The 22271-nt window shown below is 42.1% G+C and overlaps 1 protein-coding gene across 6 annotated transcripts in view; it reads right to left on the bottom strand.

The window, feature by feature from the left end:
• The window catches only part of ATP11C (ATPase phospholipid transporting 11C (ATP11C blood group)), a 245535-nt gene extending 224525 nt beyond the window's left edge, over positions 1 to 21010 (bottom strand). For all 6 annotated transcript variants that reach the window (XR_013959813.1, XM_080653850.1, XM_080653847.1 and 3 more), the window contains exon 1: positions 20826 to 21010. Coding sequence is in view for 5 of the 6 variants with exons in the window: in XM_080653850.1 (XP_080509976.1) it covers positions 20826 to 20852 (27 nt within the window). In the remaining variant the exon portion in view is untranslated. The remainder of the gene's footprint in view (positions 1 to 20825) is intronic.
• Positions 21011 to 22271: the final 1261 nt, after the last annotated feature.

The following is a 22271-nucleotide window of genomic DNA, read 5'->3' on the forward strand; positions in this document are numbered from 1 at the left end:
AAGTATTTGTAAAATATGCATATAAAAAGTTATCAAGACAACATAAAAATGTTTAACCAGTAAATACTTCATGTTATTTATAAAGTGAGTTCTTTTAAAGTATAATAGCAAATTCTCAAAAGAAAGTCAATGATGTAAATGAATGTGTCCAACAATGTTGATGCTCATGAATATAAAATTATTTATAATGACATCAGAGAATATTAAATACCTAAAAACAATGAAGAGATTTAATGTTGTATATATTACAAAACACAGCATGTGAGCCTAGAGTAAATGGCTTCATTTCTAAAGAATGAGTTATTCACTGAACACAACAGTGATGTCTAAAGACTGAACAATTTGGTCCATCACTCAAGATCTAAAAGTGTGTGATTATAAATGAGAAATAAGTCTAGAGATACTGGTAGAAATCAGATTTCACTCATTAAGTATATAATTATTGAGCATATAATATATGTCAGGCACTGAGGCATTAGCAACAGCAATAAGCAAAAATGACCACAGTTCTTATCTTCATGAAACTTACTAGTAGAGGGAAGCTTGATATTAAATAAATTAGCAAACAAATATATAAATGTAAAGTCAATTGTAATAAGAGTGTAAAGGAAAGGTTCACAGTGCTATGAGAACCTGGAAACCTGGCATTGTCTGAGGGAAGGATAAGGGACAGCTTCCTTGGGAGTGATGAATAAGCTGAGCTGTGAGAGATGGGTAAGAGTTCTGGCAACTAACTACAACAAGAGAGATTACAAGATAAGAGAAATGGTATATACAAAGGTCCTATGGCAGATGGAACACAAAAAGTGAGGAAAACTTTTTCAGAAATAGAAAAATCCATCCTAAAATCCACATAGAATCTCTAGCGATCCTGAATAGTCAAAATAATCCTGAAAAAGAACAAAGTTGGGCTTCACACTTTTTGAATTCATAACATATTACAAAGGTAGTACTACCATAAATATTGTCATATAGATCAATGGAATAGAATAAAGAGCCCCAAAATAAACTTTCACATAATGGTCAAATAATCTTTGACAAAGGTGCCAAGGCTACTCAATGAGGAAAAGAAAGTCTTTCCAACATTTGAGAAAATTGAATACCCACATGCAAAAGAATGAAGTTGGACCCTTAACTTACATGGCAAACAACCATAAGTGCAAAATGGACTAAAGACCAAAATGTAAGGCCTAAAATTATTTAAAAAAAAAAATACTAAAAGAAAATATAGGGGGAAAGTTTCATGACACCGGATTTGGCAATGATTTCTGAAAGTGTACGCTTATTATGTAAGCAGGATAACTAAATAACTAGTCATTTAATATTATACAAAGCATGGTCATGAAATATTACCTCCCAATGTTTATTCCATTCCAGTTCCTGCCTTATTTTTCCTTCACCAAACCAGAAGACTGAAGACCACCATCACTGGAGTCAGGAATTTCAGAAAAGAGCATTTATGGGAAGATTCCTATAGCTACTGTTGTGGAGACAGAAAGCCGCCTGATGTCCATTTTTAGGGCTACTTTTTTAAAGTTTAAATCTCACCACAGCAAACATAAAGCATTGAAGATCAAGATTTCGGTCTTTCTGCTTGCTGGAATCTAAGCCCTCTAAATCAACTGGTTCCCCTGCTTAAGTGCCATAAGCAATAACTACCCAGCTGCTCAGGTAATTGCCTCCATCTGTAATGAGGTTGCCCATTCCTTCAAATCCCATGAGTTTCAGTCCTTTGGTTTCCCTACCACCCAGTTCACAAGCTGCCTCCTCTATAAACCTCGCCTCCAGCCACTTGGACTAGAGTGGGAATGCCCTCTTCTGAATGTCTGCTGCACTTACTGTGAGAGCCTTCAAAAGGACAGCACTGATAACCTGTTGCCTTGTGATGAGGTTGTTCCTCTGTGTCCTTCTCTGTCTATAATAGATTGAAAGCTACTGGAAAGCAGGGTTGCACCTTACACACCTCTACAGCAACAAGTTAAGCATGAATGTTCAAAGGAAGCTTGTGATTCATATGAATGTTTTCAGAAAAGAAGCCAAAGTAAATTGTGCACTATAATACAGATCCCTTAATCCATATTACTGCAAACTGCATTAATTGTGAAGCTTAAAGAACACCCCCACTGCTTAGACAACAGGTGTAGCTTACCTAATCTATTCTACCCAGTTGTTACTTATTTGTGACAGTTCCCTCCTGGCTTGCGCTCCCTGTTGATCTGTAGGATTACTGCATCTTCAGTATAATTTCCTGATTTATTTCTCACCCAAATCATAAATTAATTCTAATTCCTCCTTTTAACAACAGTGAAAAGGCTGGCACATTTTAACCAGAGTGATATCCCTGGGGGTTTCCATGAAGATAAAACTCAAAAAACAAAACAAAACAAACAATCCTGGAATAAAACACTATAAATATTGCTGTGAAATTCATTTATTAGTCCAAGAATTTTTTTTTTCTTTTGGCAGTTTTTCCTACATAGTCATCCTTGACTAAATACTCTTTTCTTTGGAATTGTGTTTCACAGCAGTTAAAATCAGCTGCCAATGAGCTATCAGTTAGCCTTGTATAGAATAAGATGAAGAAATGATGAAAATAAATGTTGAAACTATTGGTAAATGCATGGAACAAGGAGTGCTGAAGCCAGTATCAAAAAGTCCAAAAGTCAGAACAAATGAAAATCCACGAACTTAGTAATGCTCCAGAGAGGAAACCAGCAAGTGTTGACGCTAAACTGGCAGAAACATCAATACTTCCTGGCTCCCCCACTGGGTGCATCAATTTACCACAGGCAGGCTGCTCTTATGCTTCAGTGACAAATGGTAAATGTGTTCAACAACCTGAAAAGGAATGACCCATAACCCAGAAGCATGGCTGTGTGCAACAATGAAAAGAAGGTAGTGATTGCTGAAATTCTCAATTTCAGCTCTGCTGATTAACTTAATGACCATGGGCAAGTCATTTCCCCTCAAGGAATAATACCAGTGTTTCATAAGATTAGTGTGTAGGAGAGAGTTAACATAGCAGGTCTAAGACAGCTATTTTTAAAAAGCCCTACTTGCAAGGATGGTAACCAGCTGGTGCCTTGGGACTTGGATTTTGGGAAGGTTCCCAACACCTTAACTGATAACAGTAGCTCACTGTGCATCAATTGTACAAACAATACAGTTTATGCTAAATACCTCTTTTCCTTCTTGAGGTCTGGAAATTTGACACATACCAGGTATAGGGTATCTTTGTAACTAACTACCAATAAAAACCCTGGGCACCAAGTTTCTAATCTTCCTTGGTAGACAGCATGTCACACAAGGTGTCACAACTCATTGGTAGAGAAATTAGGCACAACCTGTGCAACTTCAGTGGAAAAGGACTGTTGGAAGCTGCAGCTGGTTTCCTCCCAACTTGTTTTTCCCCTTTGCTGACTTTGCTTTCTATCCTTTTGCTATAATAAATCATAGCTGTGAGTGCAACTATATGCTGAGCCCTGTGAGTTCTGCCAGTAAACCCGAGAGTGGTTTGTGGGACCTGACACACTTGGCAGTGTTGAATAGTCTGCCAAACATCTTTCCAACAACCTTGTGAAGTAGGTATTATTATGTTCATTCTACAGATAAAGTAAAGTTCAGAGAGGTGTACAGTATATACAGAAAATAAATATCGCAGTGTTTATTCTATATGAGCATTCTCAAATTTCAGTGAACTACAGAACTATCTGGAGTGCTTGCTAAAAATGCAGTTTCCTGGGACCTATCACACGAACTTTGGATTCAGTAGGCATGAAGCCCAAGAACCTGTATTTATAATAAACATCCCAGATGATTCTTATGCAAGTAGTCCAAGAACCACACACCTTGAGACACACTTTGATGTATATGAACTACAACCCCCAATTTCCAAAGCTGGGTAGTAAATGGCAGAACTAGGATTTGCACTAACTCTTTTTTAACAAGGTTGAGGCTCTTTTCACAACAAAACTGCTTCCAAATATCTCAAACTCTTCAGTTCCTCTGGTTTAATCTGCCTTCTCCCTATCGGTATCCACCGAGATGGTGGCAACTGGGTACAAACAGAGAAAGTATCTTAAATTGCCAGCACCAAATACTAAATGGTATCCTGAATCCAAATAATGCACACATACCATGGAAATTCAAAAGATATATAGCTCTTGGAGAGTAACACTGCAGCTTTGGTTTTCAAAAAGGATTTGATGTGCGGCTGGCAACAGAAAATATAAGCTTATGCATGGGTTTAACAAAAAGAATATGGATTTCTTGACAATTTTAGAAGTTGAAGACAGTAAGTTAATTATAGTTTTCTATGAAGGATCAAGAAAGGGGGGAATGCTCAAGACTATTTAGTACTGGGGACAGGCTGTGCGTCCCCACAGCCAGAAGTCAGGTTCTAGGAAACTGTGGTATTTGCCAGGGAGGGGGGATGTTGCCTCCCCCACCAAAGGCACCACTGGAACTGCTGGCCAGACAGAGATAGAAAAAGCAGTGACTCAGCCACGAAGCCTGGAGTACCTGGGGCTAAGAGAGGCAGCTGGGGTGTAGAGACAGGAGCCAGAAGCTGAGACTCACCTGAGAGAGTGGCATGAGCACTCCACCATTGTCATCCTGGCTAGGAAGTTTGCCCCAACCTATGTGTACAGGAGGGTCCATGTGGCTGTACTCAGGGTCAGCTGAGGGGTCTGATTGGCACATTGAGCAGTAAATCAGAGAGACCCTTTATTTTCTGAAGGAACTTGGGTAGAGAGCAGGATTGGTGCTGGACAGTAGGATCTGGGAAAGAGGATCAATCCTTCCCACCTAGAGCACAGAAAAGGCGCCCCTTGCCCCTCCTGCAGAACAGCTGGTTCTGCCCCACCATGCAGCAAATGAGACAAGGGGGAATGGCTCTGGGCTGGAAATCTGTGCCCCTACAACTGTGCCTGGCAATGTGTGTGTGGGGGGGTTAGGGGGGGTTGAACATCTGGCCTGGTCGGAGGCCCTGACCAGGGGGGATGGCTGTGCTCAAAGATCGGAGTGCTAAACTGAAAGACTGGAGTCCTAAGCAGGGCTGATTTTTAAAATTTTTATTATCCCCTCCTGCTTGAGGTAGCAGTGAGAGGAGTGCCAGCAAGCCACGCATTTGAAGAAAAGGAAGTATTGCCCCCACCTCCTACTAGCTACGTGCACAACCCCCAATGCAAGTCTGTTGAAACAGCCAAAATCCAGGTACCCCCAAAGAGTTGCAGAGCCCAGTTCCATGGAGGAAGGGAGACAGCTTAGAACAGGAACATTCAAGGTCCAAGATCGGAGGCAGACCTACTGTGGGGGAAAGGGAGGTGCCGCCCACCAGACTACTTTGGTCTCTGGACACCTGTGCTTCAGTCAGGTTGCCCAGGACCAGGCAGAGACAGTGACTAATATTGGCTTGCACCAGAGATACTCCCAGGAGGCCCAGACCTACATACCAAGGGGTGAACTTCAACAACATCAGAGCAAAATCCACAGAGCTCCACAAATAGAAGATCCAAAGGTGTGTTTCTTTATTTCTTTTCTATTTTCTTTCATACCACATCTCTTATTTCTCCCTTGCCTTTAACTCTATTCTTTTGGTCTTTATTATTTTTTAAATTTTCATATTTTATTTTTTCTTTTCTTTTCCCATTCTCTATTTTATTTGTTACTACTACTTTTGAAAATTATTATTATCCCTTCATTTATTTTTTTATTTTTCTTCTTTATTTCTATTCTAGTTCTTTTCCCTTCTTTTCTTTCGTATTGTCTTTTTTGGTTCTTTATTTTTTCTCCTCTAATTCTGTTGGTCTTAGGTCTTTTAGTATTCTTTTTTTCATTTTTTAATAATCTTTCTTATTGTTATTTTGTTTTTCATGTTGTTTTCAGTTTGGTTTTATTTTGTTCTGTCAGCACCCGTATAACAACTGGCTGAGCCTCACAGGCAACAAGCCTGAATGCTGAGCCCACCCATAAACAGGACAAAAGCAATCAAGTCACAAATACAAAAGGCCCTCATAATCCACACAAGGGACATTCCAAGAGGACCCAGCTCAGAAGATCAAGGAGAATACACCACTGGGTACCACAAGAAAGCCACTTCACTAAGACTGGGAAACATAACAGTCTTATCCAATACAAATAAACAAACCCCAAAACACAGCAAAAATGGGGGGGGGGAGAAATGGGGCCCAAAATAAAGAACAGGAGGAATCTCCAGAAAGAGCTAAATGAAATGGAGGCAAGCAATTTATCAGGAAAAGAGTATAAAGTAATATTTTTTAAGAATGCTCAACAGCATGAAAAAGGACATAGAAATCACAAAAAACAAACAGTCAGAAATGAAGAATTGACATAGCTGAAAGAAACAATACACTGAAAGGAATTAATAGTAGATTATAAGAAGCAGAGGATCCAATAAGCAAGTTAGAAGACAAAAAAAAAATCATTCAGAGCAGAAAAAAACACACAAAAGCTTAGAAAGCATGAGGACAGTTTAAGAGAACTTCGGAACAACATGAAACAGAACAGCATATGCATCATAGGGGTATGAGAGGGAGAAGAAAGTAAGGAAGGGATAGAGCACCTATTTGAAGAAATTATAACAGAAAAATTCCATAACCTGGTAAAGGGAAAAGTCATACAAGTTCAGGAAGCACAGAGAGCCCCAATCAAGATGAACCTAAAAAGACCCATACCAAGACACATCAAAACATAAAATAAAGACAAAGCGAGAATATAAGGGGAGCAAGAAACAAACAGAAAGTTACCTATAACGGACCTCACATAAGTCTATCAGCTGAGTTTTCAACAGAAAAATCATGTATTTGCAAAGATATATGCACTGCTATGCTCACTGCAGCAATATTCATGGTGGCCAAGACATGGAAACAACCAAACTATCCCTTGATAGAGGACTGGATAAAGAAGATGTAGTACATATACACAATGGAATACTACTCAGTCATAAGAAAGGACAAAATAGCACCATTTTTAACAATATGGATGGACCTTGAGAACATTATGCTAAGTGAAAAAAACCAGTCAGAAAAAGCTAAGGACTATATGACTTAACACATATGTGGGATATAAAAATGAAACTCATGAACACAAATAGCAGTGTGGTGATTGCCAGAGGGGAGGTGGTGGGGAGTAGAGGGTCTTAATATAAGGTGACAAGAGAAGATTTGACTTTAGGTGGTGGGCACATGGTGCAAAACACAGATTTTGTAACACAGAAACCCACACCTGAAACCTATATGTTCATGTTGACCAATGTCAGCCCAATCAATTTAATAAATTAGTATTTTTTTAAAAAGAAAAAAAATCATGCAAATAGAAATGATAAGAAGTAGGAGTAGCAATACTTTTATCTGACAAAATAGACTTGAAAACAAAGACAAAAAAAAGACCAAGAAGGTCACTATATAATACTAAAGGAATCAATACAACAAGAGGATATAACCCTGGTAAACATGTATGCACCCAATATAGGAGCACCTAAATATATGGAGGGAAAAATCTCTTGGAGGACTATAAGGGAGAGATCGACAGCAATACCATCATGGTAGGGGACTTTAACACCCCACTACATCTCTGGACAGATATTCCAGTCAGAAAATAAAAATAAAAAAGGAAACAGTGACCTTAAATGACACACTGCATCAGATAGATTTAGTTAACATTTACACAACATCTCCCCCCAAATTTGAAGAATATACATTCTTCTCAAGTGTGCAAGGATCATTCTCAAAGACAGACCACATGTTAGCATACAAACTAATTTTCTACAAGTTCAAGACTGAAATCATATCAAGCATCTTTTCGGATCACAATGCATGAAACTAGAAATCACCTATAATAAAAGAAACTGAAAAACATTCAAAGACATGGAGGCTAAGTAGCAAGTTATTAAACAATGAATGGATTACCAATGACATCAAGGAAGAAATACAGAACAACCATCACTCAGAACGGCCTGAAATCTGGTTGAATGGAAGCCCTACAATGAGAGAAGTAAAGAAGAGAGCACGATGACACTGGCAGGAGGGGCAGATTCACAACAGGGCTGTTCCGACACCCACATGTGGCTTTGTTTTAATTGGGAGGGGTATCTCAGCTGCGAAGGTCTCCCTAGAGGAGCAAGAGGTCCCAGCCCCACACCAGACTCCTCAGCCCAGGTTTCTGGGGCTGAGGAGAGAAGTCCCCATAACTTTGGGCTGTAAAACCAGTGGTGATTGTGGCTAAGTGACATAGAGGCTGCCAGATTCGCAGCAATTCCCTGTAAAGATCCAGTACACGGAAATTCTCCCTCTGATGTCCCGCACTGGGGCAGATTCTTAGGGGGATCCAGGGATATAAGGAGAAGAACTGGATTGCCTGGAACTGGGGCAAGAACTCGGGAGTGACTTTCTGCCAGACAGGGGTCTTCACAAGGTTCACTGTTTCCATGCTAAGACCTCCCCTGTTACAGAGCTGACTGGCAGGAACCATATCTGAAGCTCCACGAACTTGCCAAAAACTGTTCAGTCCGCCCTTTTGATTCCCTAAGACCCTGCCCCACCCAATTTTCAGCCCAACCCAAGCTGTTTGCAGCAGCTTTTCCATATGAATGACCTGTCCTAGTTTAGGCTTCAGACTTTCCTAAAATCTCTCAAATAAGCAACAGCTTGCCCCATACCTATCAACAAGAAGCCCAAGGCCCCACACTAGCAGCAACCAGCCTTTCTTCACAGCTTGGCATTTCCTGGGCAATCCCAAGCCCAAAAGAAGTAGCAGCCATTAGCAGATCACTCTGTAGCTCCTGCCGGGTGGCCCGAGGCAGTGGCTGACTTTGCAACTTCCGGGAGGCCCCAGGGCCAGTGCACCTAGTAGACACCTTGAAAACCATACCAGACTACAATGCCACATATCAACAAGTGACACACTCAAGGGGAAAACTTGGTAAGCACCAAAGCCCCACTGAAGCAAGTCCTGCTCTTTAGGGGTGTCTCCTGCAAAGCAACTATTCCACTATAGTTGTAGTTGGTCCTCACAACCAATTGCCTTGGAGGTCAATTCCTCCCAGTGACACCAACAGCAATCAAGGCTCAACTACAACAAGACTGTGCACAGGGGCCCACACAGGGGCACATGTAGAGTGCCCAGCTCAGGTGACTGGGGAGGCTGAGCCATTGGGCCCTACAGGACACCTACTACACAAAACCACACTACCAATCCCAGGAGACATAGCAGCTCAACCTAACATATGGAAACAAACACAGGGAAGCAGCCAAAATGTGAAGACAAAGAAACATGTCAAAAATGAAATAACAGAAGAAATCTCCAGAAAAAGAAATGGAAACAAAGTACTAGGTAAAGAGTTCAAAACAATGCTTATAATGATGCTCAAGGATCTTAATGAGGGTTTCAAGGGGCTTAGTGACAATTTCCATAATCTTAATGAGAACATCAAAGACATGAAAAAGGACCAGTCAGAAATTAAGCATACACTAACTGAAATAAAGAATAATTTACAGGGATTCAACAGTAGAATAGAGGATGCTGAAAATTCAATCAGCAATTTGGAATATGAGAAAGCAAAAAACACCCAATCAAAAGAGCAAAAATAAAAATGAATCTAAAAATATGAAGATAGTGTATGGAGCCTCTGGGACATATTTGCATTATGGGTGTGCCAGAAGGAGAAGAGAAAGTGCAAGATATTGAAAACCTATTTGAAGAAATAATGACAGAAAACTTCCAGTATCTGGTGAAAGAAATAGACATACAAGTCCAGGAAGCTCAGAGAGTCCCAAACAAGTGGAACACAAAGAGGCCCATACCAAGACACATTATAATTAAAATGCAAAAGTTTAAAGATAAAGAGAGAATCTTAAAAGCAGCAAGAGAAAAGCAGTTACTTACCTACTAGGGAGCACCCATATGACTGTCACCTGATTTCTCAACAGAAATGTTGAAGTACAGAAGGGACTGGATGGAATATTCAAAGAAATGAATAGCAAGGACCTACAAGCAAGATTACTCTATCCAGCAAAGCTATCGTTTAGAATTGAAGGTCAGATAAAGAGCTTCACAGACAAGAAAAAGCTAAAGGAGTTCATCACCTCCAAACCAGTATTACATGAAATGTTGAAGGGTATTCTTTAATAAGAGGAAGAGGAAGAATAAAAAATTAAAAATATGAATAAAATGGAAATAAATACATATCGATCAACAATTGAATCTAAAAATCAAAGAAATGAATAAGAAATCTAATGAAGCCCTGACTGGTTTGGCTCAGTGGATAGAGCGTCAGCCTATGGACTGAAGAGTCCCAGGTTCGATTCCAGTCAAGGGCATGTACCTTGGTTGCGGGCACATCCCCAGTGGGGGGTGTGCAGGAGGCAGCTGATCGATGTTTCTCTCTCATCGATGTTTCTAACTCTTTATCCCTCTCCCTTCCTCTCTGTAAAAAAATCAATAAAATATATTTTTTTAAAAAGAAAACTAATGAACAAAATAAACTGATGAATAAAATAGAACCAGAGACATGGAAACATGGAACTGACTGATGAATCTCAGAGGGAAGAGGGGCAAAGGAATGGGAGAAACTAATCAAAGAACTTATATTCATTACCTATGAACCCAAACAATAGGGTGGTGAAGGCCTGGGGAGGGCGGGAAACCTGGTGGAGGGAGGGAATCAGGGGAAAAGGGGCAACATTTGTAATACTTTCAACAATAAACATTATTTTTAGAGAGTGAAGGATAAAAACCACATGATCAGCCCTCCCCAGTGTGGATTAATTGGTTGAGTGTCATCCCATGCACAGAAATGCTGCTGGTTGGATTCCCAGTCAGGGCATGTGCCCAGGTTGCGGGTTCTGTTCCTGGTCAGGGTGCTTACAAAGGAAACAGATCTATGTTTCTCATATCAAGGTTTCTCTCTCACTCTCTCCCTCTCCATTCTCCTCTCTCTCAAATCAATAAAAACATATTATTTTTTTAAAATGTATATGTTAGTGACTTCAGAGAGGAAGGTAGAGAAAGAGAGATAAAAACATCAATGATGAGAAGGAATCATTGATTGGCTGCCTTCTGCACGTTGCACTGAGCCTGCAACCCAGGCATGTGCCCTTGACCGGAATCGAACCTAGGACCCCTCAGTCTGTAGGCTGACACTCTATCCACTGAGCCAAACCAGCAAGGGCAAAATATATTATTATTTTTAAATCATATGATGATAGGAATAAATGCAGAAAACGCATTAAACAAAATCCAGCACCCATTTTTTAAAAATAAATCTTTATTCAGATTATTACAATTGTTTCTCCTTTTCCCCCCCCCATAGCTCCCCTCCACCCGGTTCCCACCCCACCTTCTGCCCTTACCTCCCCACCACTGTCCTCATCCATAGGTGTATGATTCTTGTCCAGTCTCTTCCTGAACCCCCCCATACCCCTTTCCCCCTGAGAATTATCAGTCCACTCCCTTTCTATGCCCCTGATTCTATTATATTCACCAGATTATTCTGTTCCTCAGGTTTTTAGTTCACTTGATTTTTAGGTTCACTTGTTGATAGATATGTATTTGTTGTTCATAATTTTTATCTTTACTTTTTTCTTCTTCCTCTTCTTTAAGAATACCTTTCAGCATTTCATATAATACTGGTTTGGTGGTGATGAACTCCTTTAGCTTTTTCTTATCTGTGAAGCTCTTTATCTGCCCTTCAAATCTGAATGATAGCTTTGCTGGGTAGAGTAATCTTGGTTGTAGGTTCTTCCTATTCATCACTTTGAAAATTTCTTGCCACTCCTGTCTGGCCTGCATAGTTTCTGTTGAGAAATCAGCTGACAATCGTATGGGTGCTCCCTTGTAGGTAATTAACTGTTTTTCTCTTGCTGCTTTTAAGATTCTTTGTCTTTTGCCCTTGGCATTTTAATTATGATGTGTCTTGGTGTGGTCCTCTTTGGATTCCTTTTGTTTGGGGTTCTGTGTGCTTCCTGGACTTGTAAGTCTATTTCTTTCACCAGGTGGGGGAAGTTTTCAGTCATTATTGCTTCAAATAGGTTTTCAGTATCTTGCTCTCTCTCTTCTTCTGGCACCCCCATAATTCTGATGTTGGTACACTTGAAGTTGTCCCAGAGTCTTCTTACACTATCTTCAACTTTTTGGATTTTTTTTTCTTTTTGCTTTTTCAGTTGAGTGTTTTTTGCTTCTTTGTATTTCAATTCTTTGACTTGATTCTTGTGTTCCTCTAGTCTGTTGTTGGGTCTAATATTTTTTATTTCAGTCAGTGTATGTTTAATTTCTAGTTGATCCTTTTTCATATCTTCGAGTGTCTCGTTATATTTATCGGCCTTTTCTAGGATATTCCTGAAAAGCCTTATAACCGTGGTTTTGAATTCTATATCCAGTCGTTTGTTTTCTTCCATTTCTTTCGTTTGTGATGTTTCTTTGACGCCGCATTTTCACTGTTTCCCTGAGTTGGTAGGGTAGATTTGTGTGCTAGGTTTCCTATATGGCCCAGTGGGTCGGCCTCCCCAGTTAACCTGAGGTGGACACTCTTGGTGCACCCCTTTGTGGACTGTATGTACAGCCTTGTTGTAGTTATGTCTTGATTGTTGTTGGTATCACTGGGAGGAATTGACCTCCAGGCCAGTTGGCTGTAAGGATCAGCTGTGTCTACGCTGGGAGAAGTTCGGTGCTGGAGACAGCCTTACAGGATTAGACTTGCCAAACTGCAATAGCCTCTGTGCTCAGCTTGGATGGGGTGGAGTCTGAGGGAGAAGCATACAGCCTTGGCTTCCAGTAAGCCTTGTCCTTGCGCGCGTGCGCCTTCAGACCTCTGCCTTCCCCGGCTCCCGAGTCTCCGCCCGAGAGTCCAGATTCCCCCCACAAGAGTGTGGGTCCCCAGGGGCTCGCCTGGAACTGGGGTTCAGTGCAGTCAGAACTGGGGCTCAGTGCAGTCAGGAGCTTCTGACTCCCTTCCACTAGGGAAAGCCTGTGGCAACCTCCGCAGCCTTTGTGCGCACTGGCATGCACGCGCCTTCAGACCTCTGCCTTCCCCGGCTCCCTTGTTTCCGCCCAAGAGTCCAGATCCCCCCCACAAGAGCGTGGGTCCCCAGGGGCTCGCCTGGAACTGGGGTTCAGTGCAGTCAGAAGCTTCCCACTCCCTTCTGCTACGGAAAGCCTGTGGCAACCTCCGCAGCCTTTGTGCACACTGGCGCGCGCCAGGGCACCCCCGGGTCTCTGAGTCTCCGGGTGCCTTTCTCTCTACCTGACAGTGCAGACTCCCCCTGTATGAGCCTGGGTCCACGGGGTTTCACCCGGGACTGGGGTTCAGTGCAGTCAGAACTGGAGTTCAGTGCGGTAGGGGGCTTCCTTCCCCCTTCCGCCAGAGAAAGTCAGCCAGGCTCTCAGCCACCCTTCCCTCTGCGCGCACAAAGACCCTTTGCCGTACCTCCAATTCTCTGTGAGCTTTTCTCTTTCCTTCTAGTTGTAGAATTTTCACTCAGCCAGCTTTCCTGTGGTTCTGGATGGTGTCCGTTCTGTCTTTTAGTTGTAGTTTTGAAATTGTTGTGCGAGGCAGCAGTTTAGGTGCTTACCTATGCCGCCATCTTGGTTTCTCCCCCAGCACCCATTTTTTATAAAAACTCTCAGCAATATGGGAATAGAGGGATCATACCTCAGCATAATAAAGTCCATATATGACAAACGTACAGCCAACATCATACTCAATGGGAAAAAACTAAAAGCATTTCCATTAAGAACAGGATCAAGACAGGGATGTCCGCTTTCACCACTCTTATTCAACACAGTACTGTAATTCGTAGCCACAGCAGTCAGATAAGAAGACTAAATAAAAGGCATCTAAATTGGAAAGGAGGAAGTAAAAGTGTCATTACTCACAACTGACATGATATTGCACATAGAAAACCCTAAAGACTCCACCAAAAATCTACTAGATTTAATGAATAAATTTGGCGAAGTGGTAGAATACAAAATTAATATCCAGAAATCAATGGCATTTTTATACACCAATAATGAACTCTCAGAAAGAGAAACTAAAAAAAATAATAATCCCATTTACCAATGCAACAAAAAATAAGATACCTAGGAATAAACTTAACCAAGGAGGCAAAGACCTGTACCTGGAAAACTACAGGCCATTGGAAAAAGAAACAGACGAAGATACAAACAAGTGGAAGCATATACAGTGTTCATGGATTGCAAGAATTAACATTATTAAAATGTCCATACTAACCAAAGCAATCTATAGATTCAACACAATCCTTATTAAAATACCAATGGCATATTTCACAGACTTAGAACAAATATTCCAACATTTTATATGGTATTAAAAAAGACCCTGAATAACCACAGCAATCCTGAGAAAAAAGAACAAAGTTAGAGGGATCACAGTACAGGATATCAAACTATACCACAAAGCCATTTTCATAAAAACAGCCTGTTACATGCACAAAAACAGGTATATAGACCAATGGATCAAAAATGAGACCCCAAACATCAACCCCAACTTATACCATGCACAAGAATAAACTCAAATGGATAAAAGATTTGTAAGTCACAAAACCATAAAAATCCTAGAAAACAGAAGCAGGAAAATCTCAGACATCTCAATTCACAGAATTTTCATTGATACATCTCTCAGGGAAGAGAAACAAAGAAAAAAAATAAACAAATGGACTATAGCAAACTAAAAAGCTGCTTTACTGCAAAAGAAATCATCCTCAAAATGAAAAGGGAACCCACTATATAGGAGAACATATTTGCCAATGATATATCTGATAAGGGGCTAATTTCCAAAGTATATAAAGAACTCATACAACAAAATGAAGGCAAACAATCCCATTAAAAAATAGACAAAGGAGCCCTAGCCGGTTTGGCTCAGTGGCTAGAGCGTCGGCTTGTGGACTGAAGGGTCCCGGGTTCGATTCCGGACAAGTGCACATGCCCAGATTGCTAGCTTTATCCCCAATAGGGGGCATGCAGGAGGCAACCAATCAATGGTTTTCTCTCATCATTGATGTTTTTAACTCTCTCCCTCTCCCTTCCTCTCTGAAATCAATAAAAATATATATATTTTTTAAAAATAGGCAAAGGACCTGAATAGACACTTCTCTAAAAAGGACATACAGATGGCCAATAGACATATGAAAAAATGCTCAAGGTCACTAATCATCAGAGAGATGCAAATTAAAACGACAATGAGGCATCACCGCACACCTTCCAGAATGGCTACCATCATTAAATCAACAAGCAAAAATGTTGGAGAGGATGTGGATAAAAGGGAACCCTAGTACTGCAGGTGGGAATGCAGATTGGTATAGCCCCTGTGAAAAACAGTACAGAGATTTCTTAAAAAATTAAAAAGGAACTGCCAATGACCTAGTGATCCCATTTTTAGGAATATATCCTAAGAATCACAAAATATCAATCAGAAAGAATATATGCACCCCTATGTTCATAGAAGCGTTGTTTACAACAGCTAAGATCTGGAAACAGCCCGAGTGTCCATCAGTAGATGATTGGATAAAAAAGCTGTGGTACACTTACACCATGGAATACTATGCAAGTGTAAAAAAGAAGGTTCTCTTATCCTTTGAAAAAGCATGGAAGGACCTGGAGACTATTATGTTAAGCAAAATATGCCAGTCAGAGAAAGACAAATAGTACATGATCTCACTTATATGTGGAATCCAATGAAAAAAAAATTAATTGACGAACAAAATAGGTCCAGAAGCATGGATAAATGAAACAGAAAGACATATCTCAGAGGGGAGAGGAGTGGGTGGGACGGGAAGAGATTAACCAAAGAACTTATATGCATATATGCATAGCCCATGGATACAGACAATAGAGTGGTGAAGACTTGGAGTTGAGCAGGGGCTGGGTGGAGGGGGGCAAAAGGAGAGTGGGGAATTGGGGACATGTGTAATACTGCCAGCAATAAAAAACAAATTAAAAAATAAAAACAACTTGCCAAAAAAATTCTTTAGTGCTCTAATCTAATCTAGAAAACAGACTTAAATGCTCAATTTTTAAGTGGACATAAAAATATTTTTTTTCATTTAGAATAAGCATAGTATTTTTCCACTGAAAAGAAGTAATTTTCAGTGCTACGCACTTAATAGTAGCCCCATCTGAAATGTATAAACTTCTTGATAGCTGCTTAACCAACTGATCATTTTTACCTGTTATTACTGACTCAGACTGTGTTATCAATTGAGTTCAAAGCAATTCAGCAAGAACTTATTTAGCAACTGTTTACTTGATGCTGTGCTAGCTGAGAGATTATCAAGAATGCTGTTCTCTCATTTTTCCAATACCTAGGTGAAGAGGAGACAAGGAAAATACAGCCACCATAATACTTTAAGAAAACATGTAACAGAGGAGCCTAAAAAAAATAAATACCAGCTTAAACAGCATAGGCCTCACCAACCTTCCCATATTCTATTAGATAAATATGGGACCATATCTGGTATCCATGGTCCAATATTATCTATAAACCACAGATAATCAAGAAGTTGGACAAACCAACAATCCATCCACACACCGCAGTAATTGAGAGGCTCTATGCCAACGTGCTGGCATAGGGCATCCCATGCCTTTATCTGCAGTGCTAACCACTCATTCATCATTAAACTGCAGTAGTGTTAACATATGCTGCAGTTGTGCTAATGTTTATTTTACAATCACTGATGATCTACCCTTATACTAGCTAAGAAGGTAAGTGTTAAGTAAATGGAAATAAACTTGAAAACTAGTTCACGTATGGAAACCCAGAATGTCCCTTCAGCAAACCAGAAAATTCCCCCCTAACCTCAAGGATTCCAGATTCAAAAGATTAATCCGTATAAAGCTATAGATGTACAGAAATTCCACTACCTTGATGAAAATATGGAATTTTTATTTTGTGTCCCATGCCTTCTTCATCCTCTCTGGGAGAACCAATCAACCATGTTAGGCAAGCAGTCAGCCTTGATGATTTTTTTCAATTACTCAACAAACCAGCACCTGAAATCCCTCATAGGTCTCTGAATATCATCCAGACACAGCGGGGTTAGCAATGGTTCTCCCAGGGGCCACTGACCAGCCTTTACCTGCCAGAACTCATAGCCCAACTGATGGTCAATTGGCAGCCTAGGTGAGAAAATGAGCTGAGTTGGACAGTTCTATCAATATGAAAATGGCCAGTTTCACCTGCCTGAATTTCACCTCTGCTAAAAGTTCATTAAGAGCACGGAAAACTACCTGATTTATAGGTACTTAATATTACCCACTAAAAGGTTGAATTATGAGCAATAATAATAAACAGAAGGAGCAAACAGTAAACCCTTATAGAAGGTATTTAGAAGAGATTCAGAGTTTTGTGTTGCTTAATCAGTAAAAGGCAAATTAGGGAAAAAAGACAAAAAACTTGTTTTCAGGTATTTAACATATAAATAATTTAATAATAAATATTTATTTCAAGTAACAGAGAGCCATTCCTAAATAGGTTTCCCACCTTACACAGGATTTAGCAAGAAATAATAAGTCAAAAGGGGGTAATTTTTGTTGCTTAGATTCTCATTAAACCTTTAAACCCATGTGAAAATGCTCCTGCAACCACTAGGAATTTTATGAAGAGTAAAAGACAGGATAACATAAAACTCCCTGACCCTTAAGTCTCAACTAGTCCAGACTTTCAATTAAACGTGCCTTTAGAGGAGATAAATTCTATACACAAAGCTACTATTATTTATTTTAATTAATAAATGTATGGAGAATGGAGATTCTGGTTGACTGGGTAAAGGCAGTGCTTTTATTATACTCAGAGGCATCTAACTCTTAAATCTTTAAAGACACCCCTTACCTGCCTAAGTCCTAAAATCCTACACCAAATCCACCAATTTATACCTCAAAACTGTAAAAAAGGAAGTCATAATTTATCAGAAAGGAAAGAAAACAATTATTAATTGCAAAGATGGCAAGGCCATAGCTTTAAAAAATACAATGAATCACTTTTTTTTAAAACATATCTTTGTTATTCAAATACCATTCTGATCACTCACAGTGCAAGAACATTCAAATAATAAACCAAAAAGAAACAGACATTAAAGACTGGTTTTCAAACATTAAAGCCAATGATGCCACACGTGCCTATAAAACCACATCCACACCTCAGTGGCCACCAAAACCATTCAGCAGAGCTTCCTTAACTGTAAGCTGTTTGAAGATAACCAGTTTGAGCACTAGTGACTTTTTTTTCCAAGCTCTGAATAGCTATAGGGATCTCAGCAGGGTTGAAGGAGCAAGCTCAACCACCGTATTCTGCTAAAATGAAGCCAATCAAAAGTAACAGCATCTTTATCAGCATGCATGTGTGTGTTGTGGCGTGGGGGGGGGGGGGCGGTCCTGGTTATGGATAAATTGGGCCATGGTTTTAGGATGGAAAGTCTCTGAATACTACTTCTTTCAGTTTGAAATTGGAGATCCTGGGGAAATAAATAGCCTTTTAAAAATGATTCAGCAAACACTACTAAGCCATGGATGATGCTACTCCCAAGAGATATTTACTTCCCATGTCAGATTTAAAATATAAAGCCCTGTACTAACATGTAGTATCTAGTTTTCAGTGACCAGCAACTACAAACACCACCCATTAAATTTATTTCACATTCAAAGTCAATTTCAGACTTGGGGCATACAAAACAACAACAACATTTAATTTTGGTAAGAATTCATAGCCCCATCTCTGAAATATAAAAGCAATCATAAGACAGCACACAACTTGGACTATACTGCTGTGTAAGTCTCAAAGTCCACTAAATCTTTAATGGTAGCCTTACAGTGATGTAAATGGGAGTGCCCCTCAAATAACCTCTACTAGGCAAAAGATAGGACATGAGGCTTCTTGATTTAAAGGAGATAAAACCTGCCCCCCCCCAAAATTTTGAAGTAATTCTTTAGCAATAAGTATTCGATAGCGTGTTTCACATTCAATTAAATGATTTGCTCTAGGCCTCAGATACAACTCCTGAGAACCTTCCAGTTTACTGCACTGGTAGAAATTCCGAGACTTAACCATAGTCATGACTGTGTAGAAAACTGAGCAGTCAGGTATTCTAACTGAAACAATGAGGTCAAAGCTCATTTCAGTGTGAGTTTAAGTGATTCTCTCCAGAAAGATCTTGATTGGGGATGCCAAGTACTAGCCTCAAACCTGCAGGTTGGCACCTCAAGAACTGCTGCAAATTCTACTGCATACCCTGGCTTCTTGGGCCAACATTACTTAATTACTACTCTGATACAATGCAGATCACTCTCAGCAAAAGAAAAGCAAAAGGGGCTTTTAGACCAATACATCCATTGCTTGCTTTCAAATCCTCAAAAAAGTGAGAATGTCAACATCTTAATTTTAAGCTAATGAATTTATTATGAATCAGAGGCCAGTTGTTTTTCCATTATGAGTGTCATGTGAAAAGACTATCCTTTTCCCAAATATTACCATTAGCTTTTTGTCACCCCCAAACAACACAGTTATATTTCCCAAAAATCTATGAAATAGAATATTCTTTTACCTTCTTGGGCTAAACGTGAGAAACCAATTTTGGTCACTTACTTTATAGCAAAGCATCAAATACAAGCCAATTCCTATGGATTTCAAGATCCTTGATATGTACAACTGGTACTGACTGCCACAGATAATCTCCAATTTCATAAAACATATTTATGGATGAGGTAAACATTTAGAAAAACATTAACACAGCACTCTTGTGATACTAATATCCTAAAAGGGGATGTATAATTCTCTTTTAGCCACAGTACATTTGTGAAAGTTTCAAATGCACAAGGATAAGAAAATCTAAACTTAAAGACAAAGCCTTCTTTCACATCATTGGCAGAAATAAAATCGTATCCCCACCACCTCATCTTGCAATTAAGGAAGTTACTACAAAATAGCAACATGGAAGTCATGGTCCCTGTTTTGCTCCATTCTTAATGTACCCTCTGGGAGTAAAACAGGTTATTCAAAAGATAGTAGCCAGAAATTGTTTTTCCCAATGCCCAACTCCCTGTTCTGGGGAATTGGAAAGGGGATAAACGTGGGCGGAGTTGTTTAGCAGCAGCCTGCCTTCTCCCAAGGGTTCAGTGCCTGGGGCATTAAGGGCTCCGCGGGGCTTTAGACTCGGTGCTCAGTGGCTGCTGTGCCGCCTCTAGGAGTCTCCACATCCATCCAGTCCACACTGACAATCGCCCTAGCTTTTATCAGCCCCTGAAGGTGAGCTTTTTAGGCTCGGTCTCCAAAGTTTATCTAGCTTCCGATCACCAGCCACCCACCCGCCCGGCCGGTTGAGCCCAAGCAAGGCTGAGTCCTAACCTCGCCTCAGGCCCCCTAAGCCCCTGAGTCTCCTTTTCCGCCACCTTTTCTGCCACGGAGACAGGTTTACGTTTACCTCCATGTGCTCGTAGCAGAAGAAACAAAAGAAAGCCACCTCCCTGATCATAAAACGCCATCTTCGACTAATTGGCAAACCGAAGGGCCCCTCGGTCGGTCCCCCACCATTCGGTCCTAGGCACCCCCACCCCGTCTCAGACTGAGTTTGTAACGGCCCCAGGAAGCTCAGCTTAAATCGTCCGGGGTGATGGGGGGGGGTGTCCTCTGAGAGCCCTACCTGCCTCCCACCCTGGCTGCCGGGGCAGCATATTTCAGTGAGTATTAAAAGGTGGTGTCTCCCACAGATGCACTTATCTCCGCAGAAAACTGTTCTGAGGGACCCAGCGGAGGGGCTGACGAGCCAGCGAACCGGCCCGCGTGGAGCCACAGCGCGTGTACTTACAAAGCGATTAAAGCTCCTGCGGAACATCGCGTCCAAGGTTGGGGGCGCCGAGCTGCGTTCTGCCGGGCTGTCTGGGAAGGTGCAGTCCACAGAACACACTGCGGCGTGGGCGGCTGGCGCGAAGCGCACGGGAGGCAGGCTACCCGGCCACCAGACACGCCGCCGGCACCGCCGCCGCCCTCCTAGGCTCTGAGCGCTGCCCCCGCCTCCCCCAGCCCCCACCCTCTCGCGCCCCCGCCCCGCCTCACTCACGGCCCGCCCCCACGCGCGCGTCCTGGGGACTATGGCCCGGTCGCTCCCACTTATCTTGCCCCAGCACCGCCGCCCCTCCGCTCCTGCAGCAGCCCGAGGAGAAAGCGACTCCGAAGCGCGGGGGAGGGAAGGTGGAGGAGCCTACGGGGAGGGGACGCTCCTATCTCTCCGCCGGCGCCGGGCTCGGCCTCCCGCGGTCTTCACTCTTCCCTGAAGCAGTGCCACCGCCCGCCCTCCCCGCTAGCCAGCCCGCGTGCTTCCACCCCACTCGGGGCACAGGGGGTCTCTCCAAGGCACCCCGCGCCTCACCTTGCCTCAGCCTGGCACTACTCCACTGGCTCGGTCGGGAGTCACAGCCTCCCCTGACCCGGCCCTAACTCCTCCATGGCACCGCTTCACTCGTAGCCCCTCCGCGGTCCGCGCCGCCCAGCGCTTTGGTCCCGCACCCGGGTAGGGAGGGGAGCCACAGTGCCGCCCTCTGGCCCGCCCCAAGCCCACCGGGCTGCAAGGCTCTGAGCTAAGAGTGGCAGGGCACTCACTGTGAACACCCCAGAGCGAGCGGGGCGGGGAAACTAGTTACGAAACCCGCCCCCTCCTCATCTGGAAAGCGCGGGTCTGCCCACTACCCTATCCTAGCTCCGCTCCCACCTATTTGGCTGTCCCTCCTTTGGTTCTCTGGTCCTGCCTCCCACCGTCTTACTTCCACTTTCTCTAGAGGTTGTAAAGTCAAGCTTGTGTGTTACTGCGCAGGGGGGCGGGATTTCCCAGCCACCCATCCCCACCCCAAACTCCGCCCCCTCGCCTCCTAGCCCCCGCACTTCTTCCGGAGCAACCTGGGAGTTGTAGTCCAACTGTGCCTCTATTCCACCACGTACTGTGGGCCGGGAGCTCCCTCACCCGCCTGTGCCTGGTTTGCCCAGAGCGTTGAAGGAGGAAGCGGCTGAGACCTCCGGGCCAAACCGTGGTTCTCAGCGCCGACTGAATGTGGAGGCCAAGAGTGCTCCCTAGATTCCCTGCTATGGGAAATGTAAGAGGGATAAATGAGGCAAAGCTCCAAATGCTGGGAGCCGTCCTTAGGGCACGAAGATTGTGAAACCCTCTCGGCTCCTAGTTTAGAACTGGAATTTGCGAAACTTTAAAATGAGATATGAAAGCTGAGTCTAGAATTGCCCGGAGACTGGGCATCTCAACCAT

This window comes from Plecotus auritus, assembly GCF_963455305.1.
Source record: "Plecotus auritus genome assembly, chromosome: X".
NCBI lineage: Eukaryota > Metazoa > Chordata > Mammalia > Chiroptera > Vespertilionidae > Plecotus > Plecotus auritus.